The 26,244-nt window shown below is 46.2% G+C and overlaps 1 protein-coding gene across 2 annotated transcripts in view; it reads right to left on the bottom strand.

Moving 5' to 3' along the window:
- Window positions 1–26,244, bottom strand: part of lrch2 (leucine-rich repeats and calponin homology (CH) domain containing 2) — a gene marked incomplete at its 5' end in the record, with an annotated part of 33,037 nt that overhangs the window by 988 nt on the left and 5,805 nt on the right. The window contains 19 exons of one of the 2 annotated variants that reach the window (XM_079738492.1): window positions 2,070–2,147; window positions 2,543–2,680; window positions 7,261–7,373; window positions 10,645–10,708; window positions 10,868–10,921; window positions 11,133–11,267; window positions 11,478–11,526; window positions 13,403–13,465; window positions 14,338–14,406; window positions 14,755–14,859; window positions 14,994–15,061; window positions 16,005–16,093; window positions 16,667–16,763; window positions 18,129–18,216; window positions 18,614–18,744; window positions 19,070–19,206; window positions 19,318–19,423; window positions 20,646–20,772; window positions 21,284–21,428. In XM_079738492.1, the coding sequence (XP_079594618.1) occupies window positions 2,070–2,147; window positions 2,543–2,680; window positions 7,261–7,373; window positions 10,645–10,708; window positions 10,868–10,921; window positions 11,133–11,267; window positions 11,478–11,526; window positions 13,403–13,465; window positions 14,338–14,406; window positions 14,755–14,859; window positions 14,994–15,061; window positions 16,005–16,093; window positions 16,667–16,763; window positions 18,129–18,216; window positions 18,614–18,744; window positions 19,070–19,206; window positions 19,318–19,423; window positions 20,646–20,772; window positions 21,284–21,428 (1,856 nt within the window). The remainder of the gene's footprint in view (window positions 1–2,069; window positions 2,148–2,542; window positions 2,681–7,260; window positions 7,374–10,644; window positions 10,709–10,867; window positions 10,922–11,132; window positions 11,268–11,477; window positions 11,527–13,402; window positions 13,466–14,337; window positions 14,407–14,754; window positions 14,860–14,993; window positions 15,062–16,004; window positions 16,094–16,666; window positions 16,764–18,128; window positions 18,217–18,613; window positions 18,745–19,069; window positions 19,207–19,317; window positions 19,424–20,645; window positions 20,773–21,283; window positions 21,429–26,244) is intronic. The other variant, XM_079738493.1, reaches the window with a different exon arrangement.

Here is a 26,244-nt window from a genome sequence, read left to right as displayed (position 1 = left end):
GGAAACATGGTGTGCATATTACAAACATCTCTTATTTGAATATAGATATTTTACTTTAAAAAGATCTAATTATTCCGTGTGCCCCGTGTAATTGATATATTTCTTACATTCCTGCATTCTTGGATTTATACAGATGAAGGGAATCGTTGAGTGGAAAATCATTGTTGGTTAGTATCTCTTAAACAACAATCAATCAAAGATGTACAAATAAATTGGCATGTTTGTAGTGCTTAATATGAGCAACCACATCCTCAAATACACTGACCCTCTAACCCCTCAGTGAGTCTTAAAGAGGCCCCCAGCCTCACACTACTGACCCTCTAACCCCTCAGTGAGTCTTAAAGAGGCCCCCAGCCTCACACTACTGACCCTCTAACCCCTCAGTGAGTCTTAAAGAGGCCCCCAGCCTCACACTACTGACCCTCTAACCCCTCAGTGAGTCTTAAAGAGGCCCACAGCCTCACACTACTGACCCTCTAACCCCTCAGTGAGTCTTAAAGAGGCCCCCAGCCTCACACTACTGACCCTCTAACCCCTCAGTGAGTCTTAAAGAGGCCCTCAGCCTCACACTACTGACCCTCTAACCCCTCAGTGAGTCTTAAAGAGGCCCTCAGCCTCACACTACTGACCCTCTAACCCCTCAGTGAGTCTTAAAGAGGCCCTCAGCCTCACACTACTGACCCTCTAACCCCTCAGTGAGTCTTAAAGAGGCCCCCAGCCTCACACTACTGACCCTCTAACCCCTCAGTGAGTCTTAAAGAGGCCCCCAGCCTCACACTACTGACCCTCTAACCCCTCAGTGAGTCTTAAAGAGGCCCCCAGCCTCACACTACTGACCCTCTAACCCCTCAGTGAGTCTTAAAGAGGCCCCCAGCCTCACACTACTGACCCTCTAACCCCTCAGTGAGTCTTAAAGAGGCCCCCAGCCTCACACTACTGACCCTCTAACCCCTCAGTGAGTCTTAAAGAGGCCCCCAGCCTCACACTACTGACCCTCTAACCCCTCAGTGAGTCTTAAAGAGGCCCCCAGCCTCACACTACTGACCCTCTAACCCCTCAGTGAGTCTTAAAGAGGCCCCCAGCCTCACACTACTGACCCTCTAACCCCTCAGTGAGTCTTAAAGAGGCCCTCAGCCTCACACTACTGACCCTCTAACCCCTCAGTGAGTCTTAAAGAGGCCCCCAGCCTCACACTACTGACCCTCTAACCCCTCAGTGAGTCTTAAAGAGGCCCCCAGCCTCACACTACTGACCCTCTAACCCCTCAGTGAGTCTTAAAGAGGCCCCCAGCCTCACACTACTGACCCTCTAACTCCTCAGTGAGTCTTAAAGAGGCCCCCAGCCTCACACTACTGACCCTCTAACCCCTCAGTGAGTCTTAAAGAGGCCCCCAGCCTCACACTACTGACCCTCTAACCCCTCAGTGAGTCTTAAAGAGGCCCCCAGCCTCACACTACTGACCCTCTAACCCCTCAGTGAGTCTTAAAGAGGCCCTCAGCCTCACACTACTGACCCTCTAACCCTGGGCCCTCAGAACTCAGGGTTAGGAAGTCTCCTAAACCACACAGGGAGGAAACCTTCCTAAGTTACCAAAAGGAGGGATCAGGTTTGGGCGAAACAGATGTGTTCAAAACAAAAGAAAAAAAAAGTATATTGAGCCAGAGGGTGCGACGCTCTATTTCTTCTTTTGAGTGTTGTCAACAAACATAAACATCAAACATCGCTGTCCCGCGAGTCCTCTTCCATCTGTGGTTTATTTATTAGTCTCTCAGGTCTGAATAATTACTGACATTTTTGACCTCAGGAAGAACAGCACTCGTCTGTGTACGAGAGATCAATAAACAATTAAATTCAATTATCTTATTACAAAGAACTGCACAATGCTCCACTGAACTCACGCATCTCTTCCCAGGTAATCAACCTGACCACATGGTTTCAACTTCCCTAATTTCGTCATCTCCTTGTTTGCTGATTTGCATGATTTTTGCATGATGAGTTCATGTTAAAGAGAATAACCGTGACAGACACCGGTGGACGTTTGGAAGGTGCTGAGAGCCTCCTGTTCTTACTTGTGTGACGCCAAGCTTCTTACACGCGTCCAGGAAGTTCTCCACGTTCCGGCGGCACTTGGCCATGCTGAGCTTGGGCTGAACAGCGAACACAGTGTCAGCACTCAGTACACATGGGAGACATTAACAACATTGCAGGCAACCGGGAAAGATCTGTTGTTCACATTCAAAATCAACATTTTGTTGGATAAAAATGACATTAGCAAACTATTAGCATTCTTTTGTCTTTGATTCTTGACACATTATTTATTCTTATATCCCAAAAAAAAAAACTTCTGACTTATAGAATCATTTTAAATAATCAAATCTGGACACAGAGAGCCCCTTAAATCACATTCTAGAGAAGCATTCTTAAACGTCTTCATATGATCACCTATACACATGTATACGTCATGCATTCTTGGCATTCAGCCATCCTAAGATAATGCTTGATTGATCCCGTGTGCGGGTGTATCGTGGTACTGTTGTCTCACCACGGCGGGGGAGGGCATGTGGATGCTGGGGACGGAGCGTGGGCTGATGTGATTGGCCAGGTGGCTGAGCACCACGCCGTCCATGAGAGCCGCGCCCACATCATCCGGGAGGAAGACCTTCAGTCTGGACTCGATGTTCTGCAAACACACGTCCACAGCCTCGTGGTCACCTTCCATAGCCACCCATTGAATTTTGGATGGTTTCTATGGTTGGATGGTTTCTTTTATTTCTATGGACTCGAGGAACTCTGGGACTAAACCAGAGTGACCGCCTGCTCTGTTCTTCAATTGAGATCGCAGTGAATGAGATGTCATATCCCTCCCACATGCACACACACTCACTATGGAAAGCACCTTGAGTGTCTTGAAAAGCACTATATGAATTTAATTAATACGGGGTCCTACGAAAACGGTAGGAACCATGTTGTATTGGTTAGTATTCTTATATGAGATCCTATGAAATCCATTAATTTGTATTATTCTTAATTTTTTCTTGATAGATCTCTCTAAAGCAGGGGTCCCCAACCTTTTCAGCACCAAGGACCGGTTTGATTCTCCAAAAAATTTCACGGACCGGCGGGGCGGGGCCTGGGGGGGGGGGTTGGATTATGTTGCGCAGGAGTTGCCAATTTGTTGATATTTTCATATAGTGTTGTGCATGCATTCATTTAAAATAACTAGTTCCAGTTATTTATGAACAGTGAAGGTAACAAACTCTTAAAAAAGAACGTGAACCTAAACAAGTGAAAAATGAACAACTATGAACATAAATATATTGAACTAAACTTGAAGTAACATCTATCAAGTGTAAACATGCACAACACAAAATGTCAGTAATGGAACTTAACACGCGTTTGTGAGGCCACAGAATAGGCTACAATTCATTTTAATCAGTGGGAGCCCTGTGCTTGTTTCCCTGCAACAAGAAGGTTCCATCTGGGGGTGATGGAAGACAGTGACACCCTTAGCGTGTTTGAAATGTCCAATCGACTGCGCAATTTTGTTTTAGTGGCAGTCATTGCCGAAAACCCGGCCTCGCATAGGTACGTGGTGGGAAATGGAAGCAACGTTTTCAGCGTTTTTACGGATATCTCGGGATACTCCGCTTTGGTTTTGATCCAAAAACCCGCCAGAGAGGTTTGCTCAAACACATTTTTAAGATCACCATCATTAGCTATTTCGATCAATTGATCTTCCTCCTGCACTGAGAAGTGATTCGGGACATTGACAAATGGGTTGCGGATCCACTCATTTGTTCGCCGTGGATCTTTGGAGGATGGGAAGTAACGTTCGAATTCATTTGAAAGCGCAACAAGGTGATCGCGCACCAGCTGCGAGAGAATGGGCCCTGCCTCAGTCTCTCCCAAAATCCCCACTAATGTTTGAAACATATCGAATACTCCCCTGTCCACTCGTCGTCCCCACAAATCAAGCTTGGCTTTAAATGCAGCAACTTTATCTGCCAGTTTAAAGACAGTCGTCATTCTCCCCTGGAGTGTCAGGTTGAGCTCATTAAGCAATCCGAATATGTCACACAGGTAAGCCAGTTTGGACACCCAGTGCTCATCACTAAAATGTGCTGCCAATGGTGACTTTTTTTCTGTAAGAAACCTCTGCAGCGGCTCTCACAACTCAAACACTCCAATGACCTGCCCCTTGACAGCCATCTGACATTTGCGTGCAAGAGAAGGCGTTTGTGCTCTGCGTCCATTTCTTCACAGAGCTGTTCAAATAAACAAGAGTTGAGTGCGTGTGCTTTTATGTGGTTGATTATTTTAACTACATCATTTAATACCCCATTTAACTCGGGCGACATTTTTCGGCTAGCCAGCATTTCCCTGTGAATAACACAGTGTGTGGGCTCACAGTCAGGTGCAACCTCTCTAACCCTTGCAGTGAAACCGGACAGCCGTCCAGTCATGGCTGCAGCCCCATCAGTGCAAACGCCAATACAGAAAGACCAGACTAATTTTCCTGACACATAACCATCCAAAGCCCGGAATAATTCTGCAGCTGTGGTGTTCGTTGGAAGTGACAGCACACACAACAAATCCTCCTGCACATCGTCCTCAAAACTGTACCGTACAAAAACAAGCAGAATTGCCCTGTTTTCCACATCAGTGGACTCATCGACCTGGATCGCATACCACGGTGAACCATTCACCCTCTCCAACAACTGTGCTTCAATATCCTCCGCTATATCATCAATTCGCCTATGGACGGTGCTGGCTGAAAGAGGTACCGAGCCTATCTTTTTTGCTGCAGCCTCCCCAAGGAGTTCATTGCACATGTCTTTTGCAGCAGGCAGAATTAGCTCTTCCCCAATAGTAAAGGGCTTCTTACACTTAGCAATGCGACTAGCCACTAAGTATGAGGCTTTTAGCGCAGTCACGTTCACAGATGTGGTTGTTTTAAGCACTATTTTTTGTGATTCTTGCTCACGTTTTTTACGCTCGAAGAAGTCAAGGGGTTTGTCTTTAAGTGTAGGATGCTTGGATTCTAAATGTCGAATAAGCTTTGACGGTTTCATAGCTTCATTCGACAACGTATCGCCACCTACCACACATAACGGACTTGGTGCATGTGACTCACCGGTCTCTATAAACCCATATTTTAGGTACGACTCGTCATACTTTCGATTGAAAGACCCTTTCTTTTTCTTTGCGGTTTCTTGCTCATTATCGTCAGTGGGTCTTTTTCCCCCGCTACCCCTTCCAAAGAAACTTTTTAAACACGTCTGTTTTGAGTTGCTCATTTTCGCAGTTTAGCTAACTTAGTGTGACACTACTAGTGTTGACTCGTTCGCGAACGAATCAGTTCGAATGAACGAATCGTTAAGACGAACGAACTGAACTGGTTCCCCCTCTCGCCTCGTTCGTGTCGTTCGCCTCGTTCATTCTCAGAGTCGACTCCTCCCAGACCCACTAGTCGCTGACTCGCTGACAGTTCGTTCACTCACTGTGTGAGTGGTGAGGAGGGACTGACTGAGAGACGTCACGACTCACGAGAGCCAGCCAATCGTATGTTGTTCTAGGACTGAGTCTAGGACGCTCTCGTTGAATTTTAGTCAATGAGAGACAGAAATCAACAGGTTAAATGGGGAAAAAACAAATGGGCTCAGTGAGCGAGCTATCTATTATTCACATTGGCCATCTGTTGCATGGACGTATTTAAAGGATGCATTGTACATATTTATAATTCGAAATTCGTCCCAGCCTTTATACCACATTTTTCACAACCTACCAGCTCTCGTTGTGAAGACTACTCACCGCGCAATTCGTTTCAATGGAAATCGCGACAGTATACTTTCAACATAAAGTGTACATATTTATCATTTGAAATTTGTCCCAGTCTTTATACCAGAAACTCTAGAGTCTATAGTGTAGCGACCCTGGGACATTTAAAGAGTTTGTGTGTTATGTGTTGCATTGTATTTCGTTGTCCGTTATGCCAGTTGTTCTCTGTGCATGCATTGCATGTTCTTCTTGTCAATCAGTGTGGGGGGTGAATCATCAGGTCAGCTGGGGCAGGGCCTTGGGAGAACAGGAGGGTGGGGGCTTGCACGTTGAAGGGACCGGGTTGGGGGGTTGCCCGGGTAACCGGTTGTTGTTAGTGTGGCTTTTTGCCTTTGGTTACGGGTTTTCAGTGACCTGGTTTGTCACCGGCGAGGTCATTACAATAGCGTATAACTGCGTTGTCTGATGACAGTTTAATGCATTTTTCACATTTAACCAGCTCTCGTTTTGACGGCAGTGTTAATTTTGGCAGCTAGATTTAGTCTTTGGCTGCACAGGGTTCTGTTTATGGGAGCCTAAAACACCCGGGACACCCACCATCATTGCTAAATCAAGTCTATTATTTTGCTGATATGTCAAACATCCAATAATCAACTACACCCCCCATCCCGCTGCGTTTGGTTAAAGTTGTAATGTTGACGTATGAGAATAAGAACGAGGGAGGCGCTGAGTCTGAGCCGTTCATTCCATGATTCTACCGGAAACTCGACTGAACCGGAAACTCGACTGAACGAACGAACGAACTAACGAACGAGGGGCTGAGTCTGACTGACTCAGAGAACCGTGTATGATTCGATTCACCGCTACCGGAAACTCGACTGAACGAACGAACGACGAACGATTCGCGAACGACTCCCCTTGGCGAACTGAATCACGCGAACTGGTTCGCGGAAACGAATCAATAAATCCATCTCTAGACACTACTGTTGAACTGAACACGTAAAGTTAGCTGCGCAGCTTAGGCTGCGCAGCCACTGAAGCCAATACGTGTTGGGGGCGGGACAGACAGACAGTTATGCCAAAGAAAAGAAGTTAAAACCTTGCCAAAAATGCAAACACGTTATATGCAATCAACTGCATATAGACTTATGGCATGTAAAAGAGTGACAGTATTGCGAAGTAAATTGAGTGTATTAAGTATGCATGCATTTTGCATGAATTTTTTTTTTATTTATTATTATTATTTTTTTACTCATGTCGTAGCCTACGAACCTACGGCCCGGTTAGGAATGTCCCGCGGCCCGGTATAGGGCCACGGCCCGGTGGTTGGGGACCGCTGCTCTAAAGCACACGGTCAAACTTTTTACACAAAAGGAGAAATACAAGGAGTAACTGAAGAAAGAACAGAACAACCCAAACACATAACTAGTTGTGTTTGTTTGTGCGTGCGTGCGTGTGTGTGTGTGCGGTGGTCACACTGACCTGACGGAGGAGGCCAATCTGCTCCAGCTCCTCCCTCAGGTGCTCCATCTTCCTCCTCATGGTGAAGCTGGGGTCGTTGGAGGTCACCTCCTGCCGGGAGCTGCGTGTGAATGCTGGAAAACAACGGTCGCTGTTGGTCGCCATGTCAGCATGACAACCATCCAAACATCTTGGCCAAGATGGAAATGCGAGCAATGGCGTGGAGAGCTTCACAGCTTGTGGTACATCTCAACCTCAAGACGACAAAACGTCCTACCGATTCACATGACATGTACGGCCCTTATGTCCAGTTGTACAGTCCCCTCCAAAAGTATTGGAACGGCAAGGCCAGCTTCTTTGTTTTTGTTGTTCACTAAAGACATTTCGGTTTAAGATCAAAAGATGTGTATGAGACATGAGTCCAGAATTTCAGCTTTTATTTGCTGGTATTTACATTTAGATGTATTAAACAACTAAGGATATATCACTGTTTGTATTAGACCACAGGGTTTTAAGGTGAGCAAAAGTAAAGGAACAAAAAATCTTAAGGTAAATAACATCAATATTTGGTGGGATAACCCTTGCTTGCAATAACTGCCTCAAGCCTGCGACCCATGGACATCACCAAACGGTCTCATTCTTCTTGTTGGCCGTGTGCTTTGGCTCATTGTCCTGTTGCATGATAAACCTCCTCCCGATGAGGTTGGATGCATTTCTACGTAAATTGGCAGACAAAATGTTTCTGTATACTTAAGAATTCATTCTGCTGCTACCATCATCAGTTACATTGTCAAGAAATATTAATGAGCCTGTTCCAGAAGCAGCCATGCACGCCCAAGCAATGACAATACCTCCTCCATGCTTCACAGAAGAGCTTGTATGCTTCGGCTCAAGTCTTAATTAAGCCGAAGCATTAATTGAGCCGAAGCAGTCTAATCTTGGTCTCATCAGTCCATAAGATTGTGTTCCAGAAGTGTTTTGGCTCATCTCTGTACTTCTTTGCAAATTCCAATCTGGCCTTCTGATTCTTGCTGCTGATGAGTGGTTTGCCTCTTGTGGTATGGCCTCTATATTGATTCTCTTGGAGTCTTCTTCTAATAGTGGATTGTGATACCTTTACCCCAGCACTCTAGAGGTCGTTTGTGATGTCACTTACTGATGTTTTTGGTGTTTTCTTCACAGCCCTCACAATTTTTCTGTTATCAACCACTGTTGTTTTCCTTGGCCGACCTGCTCAGGTCACCAGTAGTTTCTTTCTTTTTCAGGACATTCCAAATTGTTCTGGTTGCGATGCCTAATGCTTGTCCAATGGCTCTGATTGATTTTCCTTCTTTTCTCAGCTTCAAAATGGATTCCTTTTCTTCCATAGACAGCTCTCTGGTCTTCATGTTGGTTTACCGTCTTTAACAAGAAATTGACGCTTTACAGGTTTAAAAAAGGCTAAAAACTTACAGTAGTCATGCAGAGCTATTTAATCTTTGATGAATCAACCTCAAAGGCAACACCTGGGCAACAAGAAACACCTGTCAGTCACATGTTCCTTTACTTTTGCCCACCCAAAAATGCTGTGGTCTTATACAAACAGTGATATATCCTAAGTTGTTTAATACATCTAAATGTAAATACCAGCAAATAAAAGCAGAAATTCTGAACTCTTGTCTCATACTCATCTTTTGATCTTAAACCCAAATGTCTATACTGAACAAAGAAAAAAAAAGAAATTGGCCTTGCCGTTCCAATACTTTAGGAGGTGACTGTACTTAGAATGTGAACGCATGCTATAAATACAAACACCCATTATATAAACTGCCATAAATAGCCCTTCTTAGAAATGAGAACATTATCCTAAACAGACTGAAGCCAACCCTGACAGTTCAATGTCAACAACATGTGCAGAGAGTGGCTGTTGATCTTTCAATACACTCTAGACAAGAGCGCAATTCCAGGGAAACTTCAACAGAAACGCATGTGTCATTTGGCAAGTAGAATAAACTGGTAGAACAATGACATCCTTCTCCATCCCTTATTCCACAGAACTCGGAAGAAGGAGGGGCTTGAACACAGAAAACACTAACATGAACTCATGTGCAGGCTGATGTTGACTGCAGTGTGCTCAGTGCGCTTGCCAGGACACTGCTGGCCTTGGCAAGGAAACTTTCTCGTGCGCACGACATATTTTCTCGTGCGCACAAGATACTTTCTCGTGCTCACCAGATACTTTCTCGTGCGCACCAGATACTTTCTCGTGAGCATGAGAAAGTATCGAACGCATATCAGTGGCAGTGTGTGTGTGTTTGTGTGTGTGTGCCAGTGACACTGCCAGTGATATGCGTACGATACTTTCTCATGCTCACGTGATACTTTCTCGTGCGCACGACATATTTTCTCGTGCGCATGAGATACTTTCTCGTGCTCACGAGATACTTTCTCGTGCGCACCAGATGCTTTCTCGTGCGCACCAGATGCTTTCTCGTGCACACCAGATGCTTTCTCGTGCTCACAAGAAACGTTAAAAAAAAGATTCTTTAACCCCATGTCCCTTTATGGGTTCCATGGTCTTCCGTACCCGATAACTCAGACAAATAAAGTCGTATATGGTATTGCAGCGTCTTATATAACGTTCTTGTGGAATCTCTGAAATTCATGGAACAATCTAGTGACTGAACACTGCTACATGAGTGATTGCGTCGGTTTGTGACGCACACAACAGACACATTCATCTACTTGGTATGAAAAAAGTTATTTTCGATTTTATTGCAAAAGTTGCTCTGTACGACAACACCAGATTTTTTGAAGTTGGTTTTCAATGTGACCACGTTTATTTATTTTTTCATAAACAACCAAGATGGCTGCTTCTGATGTGTCACACTGCTTCGTTTTGTTGCTGTGATCGCTTGTAGTCCTATCCATTATCTCCCCTTGGAAATCTAAAACAAACTGAGCTTCCAGACCAATGCTTGTCTACCCTAATGTTTTCTATGATGTAGCCAGCCCAAAATGAGCCAGCCCCTTAATGAATATGGAATCGGTCCAAGCTATGATTCATGCTTAGCGAGGACACATCACAGCCTCAAATAGACACACAACTTATGATCAACTGTCTAGACATGTATATTCATTCGCAAACTAGACCCATTGCCATAACAAAAACAATTCATAAATCTTTGAAAATGCCATTTCTTTCAGACCCTCTCAAGCCAGGGTCAGGCCCCCGAAGACGGACACTGTCGCCCAAAGACGGGAACTGTCCCCAGGGCACTGTCCCCAGAATATGGACACTGACCCCCAGAGACGGGTAATGTCCCAAGAAGACAGGGATGTCTGGTACCCCTTCCTTTACCCCATCCTGTCCCACAGCGGCCCTAGCCTGCGCCACCGGCTGAAGACATGGTCACAGTGTTTTACCTGAACGAGGCTTCAGCCCAAACACTGTGAGCGCCGTGCTGAAATCTGCGTGTCTCAAGCCATCCTGTAACAACACGGACAGACAGACACACAGACAGACAGTCAGACAGACAGACAGACAGACAGAGAGAGTAAGGGACAGAGAGAGAGAGAGAGAGAGATTCCATGCTTGCGTGCCACGTAAGCGTGTCTGTGTGTTTGTCTAGGAGGGAACACCGCTTACCTCACAGTCGTCGCTGCCGCCAGAAGATGACTTGCGTGTGCTCTGACAAACATACTGGGGAAACATAAATTGGTGTCACGCACACACAGAAACAAACATGCACAAACCTCTGTACTTCTACTGTGGCACGCCTATACTTCCCGGGAATGATTAAGATGTGAGCATGATTATGTTCCCGACAATGCCTTTTTGTTCGCATTTCAGTCCCTTTAATCCTAATCCTGTTTCTCATCTATCCATCCCTCCATCTCGTTGCCACGGTTACCTTAAGGTAGTCCTTCCTCAGGTATTTGTTCCTCCTTCGCTCCTCATTCTGGTTGAGCAGCGGGGGAATCTCTGACCATTTTGCGTCACAGGGCTCAGACTTCAGGCCCCCGTCGAAGGAGGAGGAGGAGGAGGGCTGCGGGGGAGGAAATAGGAGGATCCTAAGCCTCTACACACGGATACGTTTGAGGACCTTTGCTTTGTCACTCGTCTCTAAAGACATGTATTAATGGATGTTTTTCTTGATGCAGCAGTGGAACTTGAATGGCCGGGGTGTGGTCAGGATGCCTTAGGGGACATTGGGAAGGGAGGCAGAAGGAGGGAGGCTGGTCTCCCAGCTAGGTACCTGTCCGCTGGGCTCTGACGCTCCGCTGGTGCCCTCGTCCAGGGAAGCACTGCCGGGGGGGGGGGGGGGGGGGAAAGGAGAGACTGTTATCACTGTGTACACAACTCACAACATGTTTACAACGCTGCTCTCAGTCCATATGCACAAGCTACTGACGTGGTCACGGTGGTATCAGGTACATTAGTCATCAGTTGCCGGTAACAGATACATTTACATTTACATTTAGGGCATTTAGCAGACGCTTTTATCCAAAGCGACTTACAATAAGTGCATTTGTTTCAATAAGTACATTTGTCATAAGAAGTGAAACAATATATCGCTGTCGGTACAGTAAAGATGTTCATAGAACCAAGTGCAAGTATTACAATCGCTAGGCTAACCCATTCCCCATGTAAAGCAAAGATAGCAGCTACTGTAGATGCTACACAATTAAGTACCTTGAATAAGTGCAATGTACAAGTGCCAGGACGTAGAACATTCAATGGTGGCTGTGCATTGGTTTCTATGCAGAGTCGAGGTAAACTCTGAACAGGTGAGTTTTGAGTCTTTTGCGGAAGCTGGTGAGCGACTCTGCGATCCTGACATCGGTAGGGAGCTCGTTCCACCACTGAGGTCCCAAAACAGAGAAAAGTTGTGACTTCGCTGATCGACCTTTGCTTGCTCTTAGCGATGGCGGTACCAGACGTCCAGCTGAGGTAGTTGAGCGGAGGGATCGAGCTGGGGTGTGTTGCTTTACTAATGCTTGGAGGTAGGCAGGGGCAGTTCCATCGACTGCCTTGTATGCCAGTACCATCATCTTGAATCTGATGCGAGCTATTACAGGGAGCCAGTGGAGGTCTCGGAAGAGGGGGGTTACATGTGAGAACTTTGGTAGGTTGAACACGAGGCGCGCTGCCGCATTCTGGATGCGCTGCAAGGGTTTAATCGCAGAGGCAGGGGGTCTAGCCAGGAGCGAGTTGCAGTAGTCGAGGCGGGAGATGACCAGCGATTGGACTAGAAGCTGAGTTGCTTCCCTTGTGAGGAAGGGCCGGATCCTGCGGATGTTGTAAAGTGAAAATCTGCAGGATCGGGCCACTGCAGTGATGTTTGCGGTGCAGCATAACTGATTGTTCAACACTACACCAAGGTTTTTGGCAGTTGGAGAAGGAGATACAGTGATGTTCTCAACAGTGACCAGTAAGTCCATGTGTGGGCAATCTTTCCCTGGTATTACATTAGTCATCAGGCACTGTTGTATTCTGTTTTTCAGACGACCCTTTACTCTACATCGTAATGCAATTTTATTCCAACCCATCAATTATCTGCCGGCAGTATGTCTCTGCTGGCGGATAATAGGCAGCCCTGTTAACCCCACATAGCCAACATTTCTCTGCATGGCTGACAAGGAGCTCCTGAGAGAGAGAGCTACTGGCCCTGGACTATTGGCTCCGGGGCCACGGAGAATTAGAAATTAATCCTAAATAATAAATAAATAACAGACATAAATATAAATTGGTTTATTCCATACAATTTGTATATGTTCCATTAAGATTTGTACAGTCTCTTTGCATCGTACCTAATAAAATTTAGCAGCAAAATTAGCAATGACTGTCATTGACGCAATAAGTTGCCTGAATAAAAACAAGTTTGCATTGGGCGCCGCTCTTAAGATGCCCAAAATGCATGCGTCTGTATGACGGTATTTCAGAGACTATCAAATGAGAGTCTATTAAAAGAGCACTTCTTCTTCTTTCTTTTTTGTTGTCAAGCCAAGCAAACACATGCAAGACGACTCTGGCAACTTGTTTTTTGACATTAGAAATAATGGCGAGTGGCAGCCTGTTAAAACTCAGTGATGCATCCAGCACTCTCCATGACTGCCAAGGGTGGCATGTTGTGATCTCACTAACGGTGCTAAACCTGTGGCTGGTGGGGGCTGTTCATACCTGCGCATGGCCTGGGGCGGAGGCCTTGGCTTACTGCTGCAGCTCCCAGAGTGACTTAAGAACCTGCAGAAGAGACAGATCACCCGTCATTGAAAACACAGTCAGCATCGACAACACTTTGTCACGGATAGTATCATACAGAGCACTGTGGATAAAGTTTCCATGCAACGTCAACAATATCACGATTATGTTGATGATATACATAGTGCAACGCCATATATAGAAGAACCTAACCTATATCCTGCCTTATTGATGTTAAAAAATGTGTGGTAAAAATATAAGGGCAATGCTGTCCACCTTAAAAAGAGTCCTCATTTAAAAACACACCTCGATGTGCCTAGACTAATTTGTGTTTTTGTCCTGACACGCCTGCGAGATAACATAGACGCTTATCCAGTGGAATGCTGGAGCTTGGACGCTTTGAGATGAAAGAAAGCCAGCGAGGACACAGCCTAAGACTACTGGCTGATGTTGTTTCCTGCCAGAGAGTCGTCACTCCAATGTGGGAGGCAGCCAGAGTGCGTGTGGGATGGCCACAATATGTTGTCTATTTTTGGCTTAGTTTACTGCAAAGAACATTTGTAGCCTGGGGTCCCCCCCACACACACACAAGCACACACAAAAACACATACACACACAACACACAGACACACACACACAAAAAGACACACACACACACACACAACACACAAAGACTCACACACACACACAACACACAAAGACACACACACACAAGCACACACAAAAAGACACACACAACACACAAAGACACACACACAAGCACACACAAAAAGACACACACACGCACATACACACACACAAACACACAAAGACACACACACACACACACACACACACAACTCAAACGCTCAGCCTCCCCGCTGCTATGGCAACGCATTTGTAACCATGGGAGACGCAGCGGCTGCTGGCTCTACCTGTGCGCCCGGCCCGTTACCCTCCGCCGGTGGATCAGGCTCTCCGCCCGACAGATGAGAGAGCGACGCCTAGCGGGGACCGCCCGCCCACGCAGCGGGTGCACCACCCATCGGGGAAGGGTGGAGAGAACGTGGCGGACAAGGAGAGGAGGAGAGAGCGAGAGCAAAGGCAGACAGAGCCAGAGACATTGGTTAGTGTAAAAGCAAAGGAGTGCAGGGTTGTGCTGAACATGTAGGAGACATTGGGGGGGGGAGGGGGTCCTGTGTTCCTGTTCAATACAGGAAAACAAATACTAATACTCTACTCTTGGTTCCTCCTCAGAGGAGATTGGGTGATCGCGGCAGACAAAGAAGTAAAAGTCAGAGAGAGAGAGAGAGAGAGAGAGAGAGAGATAGAGAGCTCCAACACACACACACCTGTTCTGCTGCTCCTGCTGGAGCAGCTGGACGGCGATCTTCCTCAGGTCCAGCACCTCCTTGAGCTCATCCTCGTCTTCCTCCGCCAACGGCTCCTTATCTGAGCTGAGGAAGGTCAAGGGTCACAGACATCTCCGTTACTAAACTGCTACTAAGGTGCTCACTATCAGGGCCTCAGAAATAAAGCTACATGCTATTGTTTGGAGGTCAAAGGTCGGTGGACGGTGGACGATACTGACCCCGACTCCTCCTTCAAGCTGTCCTTGTCTTTGCTCTGCTGGGACATGTTGAGGACCTTCTCCAGTTCCTGTTTCAACCAGAAAGAACTCTTCTGATTGGATCCATGTGATCATGTGATCTTCTTCTTCAACCCGGTGTCACAAAGTGTGTGGCGGACATACGCCCAGGGCCTCACACCCACCTCGACATGATACCTCTCTTAAAGGGACCCTATTTTACCAACATCACAGGTAGGAGTGTCCCCCCAGATGTACGCTAGACAGCCTACCAGTGTACTGTACAAACTGGTCAACTCATTGTGTGTGTGTGTGTGTGAGGCTGGTGGCTGGTCCGAACAGCCTCACCTGGCCCTAGTCCAGCTAATGACTACGGGGCTGAAAACCTGCGGTGCATTGGGCAATCAAGGCACACGGGATGAAACAGCCCACTATTGCCAGACCAAGCTCAATCGTAGATTGCACGTTGGTCTGGGGAAGCTGCCGTCATTTTCTTCAGCACAAGAGGCGTCATCAACGGGCCTAGTTCAAATGACTCTGTACGCAATTGGCTGCTTGCCGTCACTTCCCTGCCGTCATTGTGTTAAACTAGCCAATAGCGCGCCAAGGGGAAAAGCCAGCTTGGTGATTGGCTCCCGCAAAAACGGAACGTATTGCTCTTCTACAGACCCTTCCGCAGGGCGAACTCAACTCACCGGCAGAAAGGGCGCGGCTACCCAGTCTACCAGCCCACACCACACACACTGAAAGGGAGAGCTCTGACATGTCAGTGATTGAGCCCTTCTCACACACATGCGTGTGGAAGTCGACTGCCACACTGATATAGCTATCCCGCACCTGGTTAGACATTCCCACTCTTGATGTCTCTAGTGGGTACCATATAGAGGCACTTTGACCGTTACATCCTTTGGTGGGCGTCAATGTCGATCAGTGTGACGTGGGTCCAACCACGACCCCCCCCCCAAACCCCCCACCCTCTCGGACCGCCCACCCCCTCCCCCTCGGACCGCCCACCTTGATGCAGGACATGTGCTGGCCCTCCCCCTCGGACAGCGCCGACTCCTCCTCCTGGTTGGGCTCTACGAAGTCATAGAGGTCCTGATCTGACAGAGGAACGACATGTTCACCACAGGAAGACGCCAGGACATCACAGGGGAAACACCCAGAGGCAACAGCGCTTCAAACCTTCTGTTAAACGTCTACTCCCGAGTCAATAAGCCTGATGTGGAAATATACTCATGTGTCGCGAGATGAGGTACTTTGTGACTCGAAATGGTACACGCATAAACGTTGGCGTTATCAAATGACAAAAATCACATGACCCAAAATGATACGACAAACATGACGCACATTTCTCGGCTTTTAGGACATTCACCCAAAATTATCAAGGATGTGGTGGTGGTGCTGGTGTTGTTGGAGGTGGGAGTGATGGTGATCTTGATTGGGTTGTAGGGGTGATGGTGGTGGGAGTGATGGTGATCTTGATGGGGTTGTAGGGGTGATGGTGGTGGTAGTGATGGTGGTGGTTGTGATGGGGTTATAGGGGTGATGGTGGTGGTAGTGATGGTGATCTTGATGGGGTTATAGGGGTGATGGTGATCTTGATGGGGTTATAGGGGTGATGGTGGTGGTAGTGATGGTGGTGGTAGTGATGGTGGTGGTTGTTTTCGGGTAACCTTTGCAGGAGTCCATCTTGGAAAGCAGCAGGAGGGCGTCGGCCCGGGCCGTCTCCGAGACCTGAGAATGGAGACTCATCGTGTCGTCATCCGAGGGCTGGAGGAGGAAGAGGAGGAGGAGGATGAGGAGAGATGGGAGGATGAGTGGTGAGCAGAGCAGAGGCAGTAAACTCAGTTATCCCTGATAGTTGTCCTGAATGTCCATGTCGATTCGCTTCATAATTCAGGCTGAATTAAAACTCTGTATGGTTGCAAGTCAAATGTTTCTTGGCTGGTTCAGACTACACGATTTCAGCCCGATTTTGCCCCGATTCGTTAGTTTGCGAGTCATACACGATTTTGAAAAGTCGGCGACGAGACAAGGTCTTGTAATGTGACATGGTTTCGATCTGCGATTTTTTTCGTCAGCGACGTTCGAAAACGCCAATTCGAAAGTTTGGCATGCCAGAAATTTGGGGGAATCGCATGACGTATCCAGGCGGGTCGCGGTTGAAATAAATAAATATATAATAAGTAGGTTAACATATTGACTAGACAAACGGCAAACTGACAAATTTGACACATTTTTCCATAATCTCCCTGCCTCTGAAATCTCCGCCCAGCGCTTATCCGCTGGTTTGTCATAAGCATTCCAATGTGCGATCATCCCTGCTGCGTATGCCCACACAAATTGTTGATATCATATGCTGGATGCTTTATTCTTTCTATGTGGCTTTTAGTTAATGATCGGGCTATAATAAGACCACGTTGACTATGTTCGCTGAAAACAGGGGACATTTCATAGTGGTTGGACATTTTAGCGAGCCGACAGGCTTTTGTCGGGACGCGGAACACGCAACTTAAAATCGGGATGACATTACAGCTCATCCTTGAATCGCTACTAACTACTGCAATACGCAGAGGACCGCCATCATAATGCCTATTATAGGAACTCGGGATCAATTGTTATTTACACTTTGTTGATGCAGCGTGTATTGTGAACGATACAAAGGAAACTCGCCTTTGTACTTTTGTCTTGAGCCATATTTCTGCTTGTGAGTGAAAATGATTAGTCAGCTGATCAACTGAGGAGTCACGTAACCATGACAACAACTGTTTATCAAAATCATTTCAGTGTGGAACGTGGATGCAAAACATTCCGAAAACAATATGAAAACGATAGTCTGGACGGAGATCGTTTTCATTACGAATGTGCGTTCTAGAGCATCGTACCCTCGAATCTTGTAGTGTGGCCAGTCTTCCGACGTGACAAGGCCCGATTTCTTGGCTCTTTGATCGCATAGTGTGACATGTCAAATCGTGGAGGAATATCTGAGAATCGTGTAGTCTGAACCAAACAAGGAGCTGACCAGGGTGAGGCGTCTTGTTTAAAGAGGCAGATCACAAAAGTTGGCCAGCAGGCTTCATGGTTTTACGATGGCTATAGTATGAGGTGATTTGTGTTGGTGTGTTGGTGTGTCACCTCCGTCGTAGAAAGCCTCTTCTCCCCGTTGTCACTCCCGATGCCAGAGTCAGGCCCGTGGTTCTTATTGGGGTAGAAATCCTCCATGCTGGAAATTTAACCAAATTGAATACTAAAGGTAAACTAGGCTCATTAAAGCTGAAAACGATGGTGGATGGAAAGGAAGCTAGTTAATGTAAAATAAGCAATGTACAGTAAACTTGCCTATTCTAGATTATTTTAAACATATAACGGCTTATTTTAAACATATAACGGCTATTCCATTTTTATCCTTTCCTCTTTAATTTGCACTTGCAGTCACTATTTGCTGCCGTTTATCTAGTTGATGTAAAGTTAGCTAGTTTAAGCTTGTATATTCTGTAAATGTATTTATATGCAGTCAGTATTATGTAGAAGCATTGAGCGTACAGTAAGCTAGTTAATACCGTGTTACCTAGTCTATATTTTCAGTTGACGAGCGTACACTGAGCTAGTGTGAATGTTACCTGTCTGTCAGCGCCTGAGGAAGGCAGCGTTTCCCTAGAGACGGCAGTTCAAGGGAATCAGGCTTCTTGTCTGTCCGACATGCCTGGATGTTCAGGTATTTGAAGATGTGTACTTTGCCCTTCAGGCAGATCTGAAAAACACAAAAGCACGCACAGTGAACAGGTGTCAACTTCTAATATCAACGATATTCAACAATGCCATCATTCTCCACTAGATGGTGCAACTGCTCCAAAGTTTTAAACTGTGAAAGGCATTATGACCAGTGATGATATTGAAAGACTATTATTTGTTATAATGCAAACACACACACAAGCACAGTCATGTCATGCACACACGCACACACACACACACACACACACACACAGTGCATGTACACATTACACACATATGAACGAACACACACACACACACACACACACACACACACGCAAACAAATTAAATCATGGACAAACACCTGTGCAGGGGGGGACTGCATGGGGTTGTTGTCGAGGACGATGTGCTGTAGCTGTCGGAGCTTCCTATAGGCTGTCGGGATCTCTGTGATCTTGTTACAGGAGAAGTCTAGTCGGATCAGCGGCAAGTCGGACAACTCTGATACAGAGACACAGAGCACAACATGTTATAATGCAACCAAAGGCAGTCAATTCATGTGTGTGTGTGTGTGTGTGTGTGTGTGTGTGTGTGTATGTAGTGTGTGCTTACCCTCTGGCAGCATGTGTAGACAGTTCTTCCTGATGTTGAGCTCCCGTAGCGCGTGGAGCTGGCCGACCTGGGTGGGCAGCACCTGGATCTCATTACAGCTGATGTCCTGGGGGGCAGAGGGAGAGGGCTCATAAGGATGCTCTCAACACCAGCAATAATGTCGTCATTTGCAGCGTCGGCACATGATGCAGCCACATACACACCTCTGACCCATATGCACACATCCCTGACCAGCAGGGCCGGTGCTGACCGTTTCGGTGCCCTAGGCGACTCGACATTAAATTGTGCCCTGGACAGGGCGCAATTTAGCGCGGGGGGGGGGGGGGGGGGGGGGGAGTGCGCATTAACAATTAATCCTGCGCCCCCTCCCTTCTCCGTTCCGTTTGGGAACATGTTTGGTTTCATTTCGCTTGTTTCGTATATTTTTATTAATTAATTAAGGGCGCCACTAGAGGGCGCCCCCAACCCATTTCCCGCCCTAGGCGACCTAGGCGATCGCCTAGGGCGGGCGCCGGCCCTACACACCCCCCATCCCCCTCCCCCTGGCTCCTCTCCTTCCCTCCCTCGCGACACACACATACACATCCTGATGCCCTCATCACACACACAAGATCCTTGCACACGCACACGCACACGCACACACACACACACACACACACACACACACACACCTCTAGGGCTGTCTAGTTCTGCTCAGTTGGTTGAGTGGTTGGTCAAAATGACCTTGTTCCACTAAGTTCTCATTGGTCAGAACATCGCTGGTGTTACCCTCATAAGGAAATCTTCCTAATCTATTATTTTCGGGGTGGGAGGGACATATACAGTGCTATGTATTTTATTTATGAGCAATATATTGCGCTAAATTGCGTTGGAAATAACACTAATAATGAACAAAAATAATATATTCAATTGTGTGTAGTTTCTGTAATAATAATCCTATGGATTAATGAATATCTACCCTACAAACTCATTTATGGCACGACCATTGTTGTGAACAGTTTTACTGATGCTTTATTTATCTTTATTTTTTATACCTGATGGAAGTTTGTTTTCTTTCCCTACGAGACTTTTGTACACAAAAAAAAGATTGAAAAAAAAATCTTTTTTTCTCATACATTGGTAGTCAAGGCGGGGCCCTATTGTTGTATTGTTGAGGCCTTAACCATACAGTGCTGGGGGAAACACTGTATGGTGTCTGCGACGCTCCATCAACCTACATGTACCTACATAACACACACAGCTCTGACCCCCCCCCCCACACACTAACACACACACACACACACACACACACACACACACAAACTCCTGGCTACACCGGCGGCCCTCACCAGCTCCATCAGGCCCTTGGCGTTGCCGATGTGGTCGGGCAGGCAGGCCAGCTTGTTGTTGCTCACCAGCAGCACCTTGAGGGGCAGGCCGAACAGGTACTGGGGCAGCACCGACAGCAGGTTCCGACTGGCAGGGGAGACACACGAGAGGGTGACCCTGGGACCAGCGGAGAGCAGGGCCCGGCCGAGGGCTGCTGGGAGCGGCCGAGCCGGCTCAGTGGGAGAATGCTTGTAACGCTAGCGACCGTCAAAACATGCCCGTCCCCTAATACTGAAATGTATTCTCGAATTGGATTTATTTCGAACAAACATGTTTATATATTCACTGGTGCTATCACATTTTTTACCCTCGTTAAATGCTGTTCAGTCTTTCTGTCACTATATGCACTGTTGGAACACCCAAATATTATAGTGGATTAATTGTGATATGCGTTTTCTGATCTGAATGAATGCCAGAACGTGTGTGTTCGAACCATGCATGGAGTGTGAGTGAGCGAGTGAATGAGTGAGTGAGTGTGTGTTTGGGCACACACTCACTTGTGTGTATGTGTGTGTGTGTGTGTGTGTGTGTGTGTGTGTGTGTGTGTGTGTGTACCCTGCGTGTGTGTGTGTGTGTGCGTGTGTGTGTGGTAGCTCACCTGATGTCCAGGTAGGTGAGCATCTGCAGGTTGATGATGGCTTCGGGGACACACTTGATGCAGTTGTGGTAGAGGTGCAGCGACTCCAGCGGCGCAAACAGACACACTTCCGCCGGGACCTCCGTCAGACGGTTCTTGGAGAGGTCTGCAAGAAGGACCGCCAGCAACCAAAAGGATTAACATTTATGGGCAAGTGCACTGGTACACACAGTATGGCCAATACATAGACACTCTTCATTGGAAAGGAACCAAAATCTAAGTAAATACGTAAATAAAATGTTGCATAAATAGACATGAAAGTACCAGAACAGCCCTACAATATCCTGACAACCACCGGGTAGAAAGTTGCTCTTTGCCTCTGCATAGAGCACACATTACACAAATGCCTCAATACTATTATACTACTATAATACTTTATTACTAAGGCTACCATTTTAATTATTTGAACAGGAGACTCTTTTATCGTAAGCATGAATAAATTCAGACTGGTGTCATTAAGTGAAGGTAGAGGGGGGACGGCATCTTGCTCACTGCAGGTAGCCACAGGGCAATGGGGATCGGACCCAGTGCCTCTCAGCTGGGAATCATACACCCTTACCACTACACTACACTGCCCAACTTACACTAATAAATATTGAATCAGTACATACTATATAAGGCTACACTATATAACACTAACCGCTACACTATTCAACCCTTGGCTAGTAGCTATTTTATATCAGTACATACTATATAATGCTTCACAATATACGCCCCCCCCCCCCTTCCCCACCAAGGTGCTTTAGGTTGTGAAGAGGGAGGGTTGGGTAGTATGTCAATTATTTCTGAGTGCATCATGTGCATTGAGAATCAAGTCATGTGGCACTAGACTCGTGGCCACGAAGGACAGGCTGCAAGACCCCAGGGACGAACCCACACACGACATGAAGGGAAATGATGAATGAACGCTGAAGACGAACAGCACGCACGGATACATACTGTAGTCGTGAACCACAAACACATGAGTCAAGTATGTGATGAACCGGGGACACTTTGACGATCTGAAAGCAGAACAAACACCTCCACCCCGCGGTCTAATGGCACGCGTAGGTGATGATGATGTGTAAGTGCTCCAGTGCTTCCGTCCCCATGGCCTCTAATAGCCAAGGAGCTTAGAGCGCTGTCGTCCACGTTCATCAGCACTGCTTCCATTCATATTTAACCGGCTTCTGAAGGATCTGCTGAATCCTGGATTGCAACAAAGCTTTTAGGATTCCCTTTATTTTAAACATAAAAAATGGAATCGTAGTTTAGTTATTGTTTATTAAGCTATTCTTTTTAATCTCTTTCTACTCAGCGCTTAGTTGTTTAGTTTGTTTCAGTTTTGCCTTTTGGACAAAAGAAGTGGTTTGATTTTTGATTTCTGAACTCCAAGTCAGTACAAAAAATTGATTTTGATTTGTCTACCAAGCTAGACACTGTCGTAAACGTTCAGCCAAGACACGAAAGACTGTGTGGCATGTCTGAGTTGGGCATCTGAAGTGCTCTACGACGTATACCCATTACAATATTTATCCAACAGTACAAGGCAGGTCTGATAGGACCAGGAGTCTAAACAAGGAGTTCTGCAGCGGGCCCAGAAGGTCCTGTCCCATCGATCCGTCTGAGGAGCTCATCGACTGAAGGGGCGCAGTGCCTCTGTGGCTGCTCAGCCCCATCCCAGGGCTAACATTACACGCCTTCGCCAACGCATGACCTCAGCGCTTTCCCTCGTCTATTGATCCAACAGAGGAGCCGTGGCGTAATAATGACGGCTCTAGGCTTGAGGATTAGATGGAGGAGCGTGCATCCAGTGTCTCTTGTTGGGACACGTAATGTAAACCACAGCAGATAGACACCAGGGAAGAATGGTTCTATTGTCCGCGAGGAAGCCATGGCGTGAGACTGAGATACCTCCCGCCCACACCGGAGTCATGCATCAGGCGAGCTGATTCAAGATTTGCTGATTCTACATTCAGAGAGTCAAAGAGCTCTGAGGTAAGCTCTGCTATTTTACAAAGCGCCTGCTGCTGCGTCCGATGAAATATTCAGAAGAGAGCTGATTCAGTAGTGAGGAGTAAAGGACGTGCAGCGAGACAGAGGGAGAGATCCTGAGAGAGATAGTGAACAGTGCAGATGAATTGCTCAGGCCCACTGACAAGTGGCCTAGATCTGTGTGCATCCGAGGGAGCGAGTTGACTCCATTAACACAACACGCAGCGACACATAGAAACACAATGGAAAGAACTTTGATGGGATTCAAATGCAAGGTTCTCCTACAGTAAGTCACACCTCTCAGGATAATATGACTTCACTGAAAATAAATACACATATTCAAATGGATCAATAAAAAACCCTGTATTATTAATGATATTAAAAAAAATTGAGGGATTATAAAATAGAAGATTTGGGAATTGGTAGCTGTCATTGGTGATTGTTATTTAAAGCACCCCAAGTGTTAAATAATGCAATAAACTGAATATATGTAATTAATGACTTAAGCACTATTAAGCTTAGTGCTTAATGTTATCAAACCTTGAACTAAATGTCAATAAAATAACTCAATGGAATCAATGAGTGGATTAAACTATGGCTGGTCAACATAAACAAGTTAAGCTTGATTTAGAAAACAGACAGAAATAGGCTATAAAAAGTGTGAGTAAACATTGATTTGAAGCGCCGACTGCTATCGAGATAAATTATCAGTACACATAACGGATAGTTATTCGAGTACTGTAGTTTATCCCTCTGGATAAGAGGACAATGTGTTGAGAAACATAAACCACCATGTCCTACAACAATGAAGGTGAGCAGGATGACTGACAAAGATTCTCTTCAACCCATTGGTTAAACTGGTTTATTTGCAGGCTAAGGCAGTCCCAAATGGACCTTGATGTGATTGAAATTAATGTCTCTTTGTCAAATAACGGAAATCACTGCTATGTGTAAAGTCCATACGTTTAAAGATTATTTTATTTTACTGAGGTGGGAGAAAAATCCCAATCAACAATCGCAGTCATTGTAAAAAGACCTTTATTTGTAAACTATGTATATATTTACAGAGTAACCAACATATTTATACAATTTCTACATCGATCAAGGGACCTCTTCATCTGACGTGCTGACATAGACCAGACATAGGCTGACATCATTAGTGATTACCTACTGGCACCTTACACAATACAGGCCACGCAGTCTGGAAAGTGATGGGTCAGGGGGGGATATTCACCTTGTTAGCACCAATTTATTGGTGTTATGATACAATATGTACAATAGCTTGTATGTATATAAAAAGGAAATGCATCAAATGAATAACCCGTGAGATTGACCCATATAGCGTCTGTCATCTATGTCGTTTATAGGCCAGGGATTAGAAAAAAATATACACAGAGGATACACAGACAGACATCTGACAAAACATGCACTCAAGTCCATCTATATATACACTCATCGCTCTCACACATACACACGCACGCACGCACGCACACACACACACACACACACACACACACACACACACACACACACACACGCACGCACGCACGCACGCACGCACGCACGCACGCACGCACGCACGCACGCACGCACACACACACACACACACACACACAATGTTTTTATGTTCTCTAAATCAGGTCCCTTAAGGAGTGAACCCTCGCCGGTGACAGTTAATCCACTTGTAGAGAAATCATATTAGAGGCTGTCAGCCCCTACTTTACAGCCCATTATGTGGAGGACACACACACACACACACACACAGGGGCATGCACGTGCAAACACAGACATACACACACGCACTCACACACACACACATACTCACAAAGTGGCGTGCACGTGCAAACACACACATACACATACACACAGACACACACAAACACAAATATGCGCATACAGGAACACAAATAGGCCCACACACACATGCACGCACACACTGGAACACACACACACACACACAATCGATCTTTGTACCATGCACACACACACACATACACACACACACACACACACACACACACACGCACACACACTTTCTTTCTCATGCCCACACACACAAACATACAGACAAACACACGCACAGCATATTCTCGCCTCCTGCCAACAAGAAGGATAATCGTCCTCCCCCAACCCACTCCTCGACCCCTCCTCTGCCCAGGAAGCTGCACTCCTCCTGGGAAGATATCGCCCGTATGAGGGCTCATAGCCACGAGGAAGGGCAGCAGGACAGACCGGTTCTCTCTAGCAGGGTCTGCCTAGATACAGAAGGTTTTTTTCAGTCACCAGACAACCCATAGGGCCGTATATGATAACGCCAAACTCAAACCCTGTTTGTTAACATGAATAACATCGTGTTTAAAGTTTAAAAGGTGAAAATAGATAGCGTAAAGTTGGGTTCATTTTATTATATATAGAATCGACAAATCGTATTGCTTCACTCTAAAACCCTTACATATTGAAGTGACCCACTTTTTTTTTTCAACTACTGCTACTGCCAACGGTAGTAGTCTGCGTGCCTACGATTGGCCAGGGCCCCAGAGCTGTGACGCTGTGGAGCTGTGTGTCGTCTCCCGGCAGGAGGCCTTGATATGTGTTACTATGTCGGCTACCGTTTAACATATCACAAGCCCGCCCACCAGGTGCTGAGTCAATATTACTTATCTGTAATGGCAACAATAAAAAGGCTTTAAAAGAATGTTGCGTGTGTACATTTCTGATATGGTGATAACCAACGATATTAGTGTCTGTGTATGGAGCTTGGTTTACAGAGCATTAAGTTTCCAACGTGTTCTGTATAGTTGAACACTCATAGCACAAGGAAGTATTCACTTCCTCAAACTTGACATGCATCACTCGAGAAAAATCCCATGAATATCCTCTGAAATAGGAGGCAGTTGAACAGTTGACTCAGTCGAGAGACAGAGAGAGAGAGAGAGAGAGAGAGAGAG

This window comes from Pollachius pollachius (genome assembly GCF_949987615.1).
Source record: "Pollachius pollachius genome assembly, chromosome: 6".
Classification (NCBI taxonomy): Eukaryota; Metazoa; Chordata; class Actinopteri; order Gadiformes; family Gadidae; genus Pollachius; species Pollachius pollachius.
The sequence above is the reverse complement of the archived record's forward strand: the minus strand, read 5'-3'. Positions and strand labels throughout refer to the sequence as shown.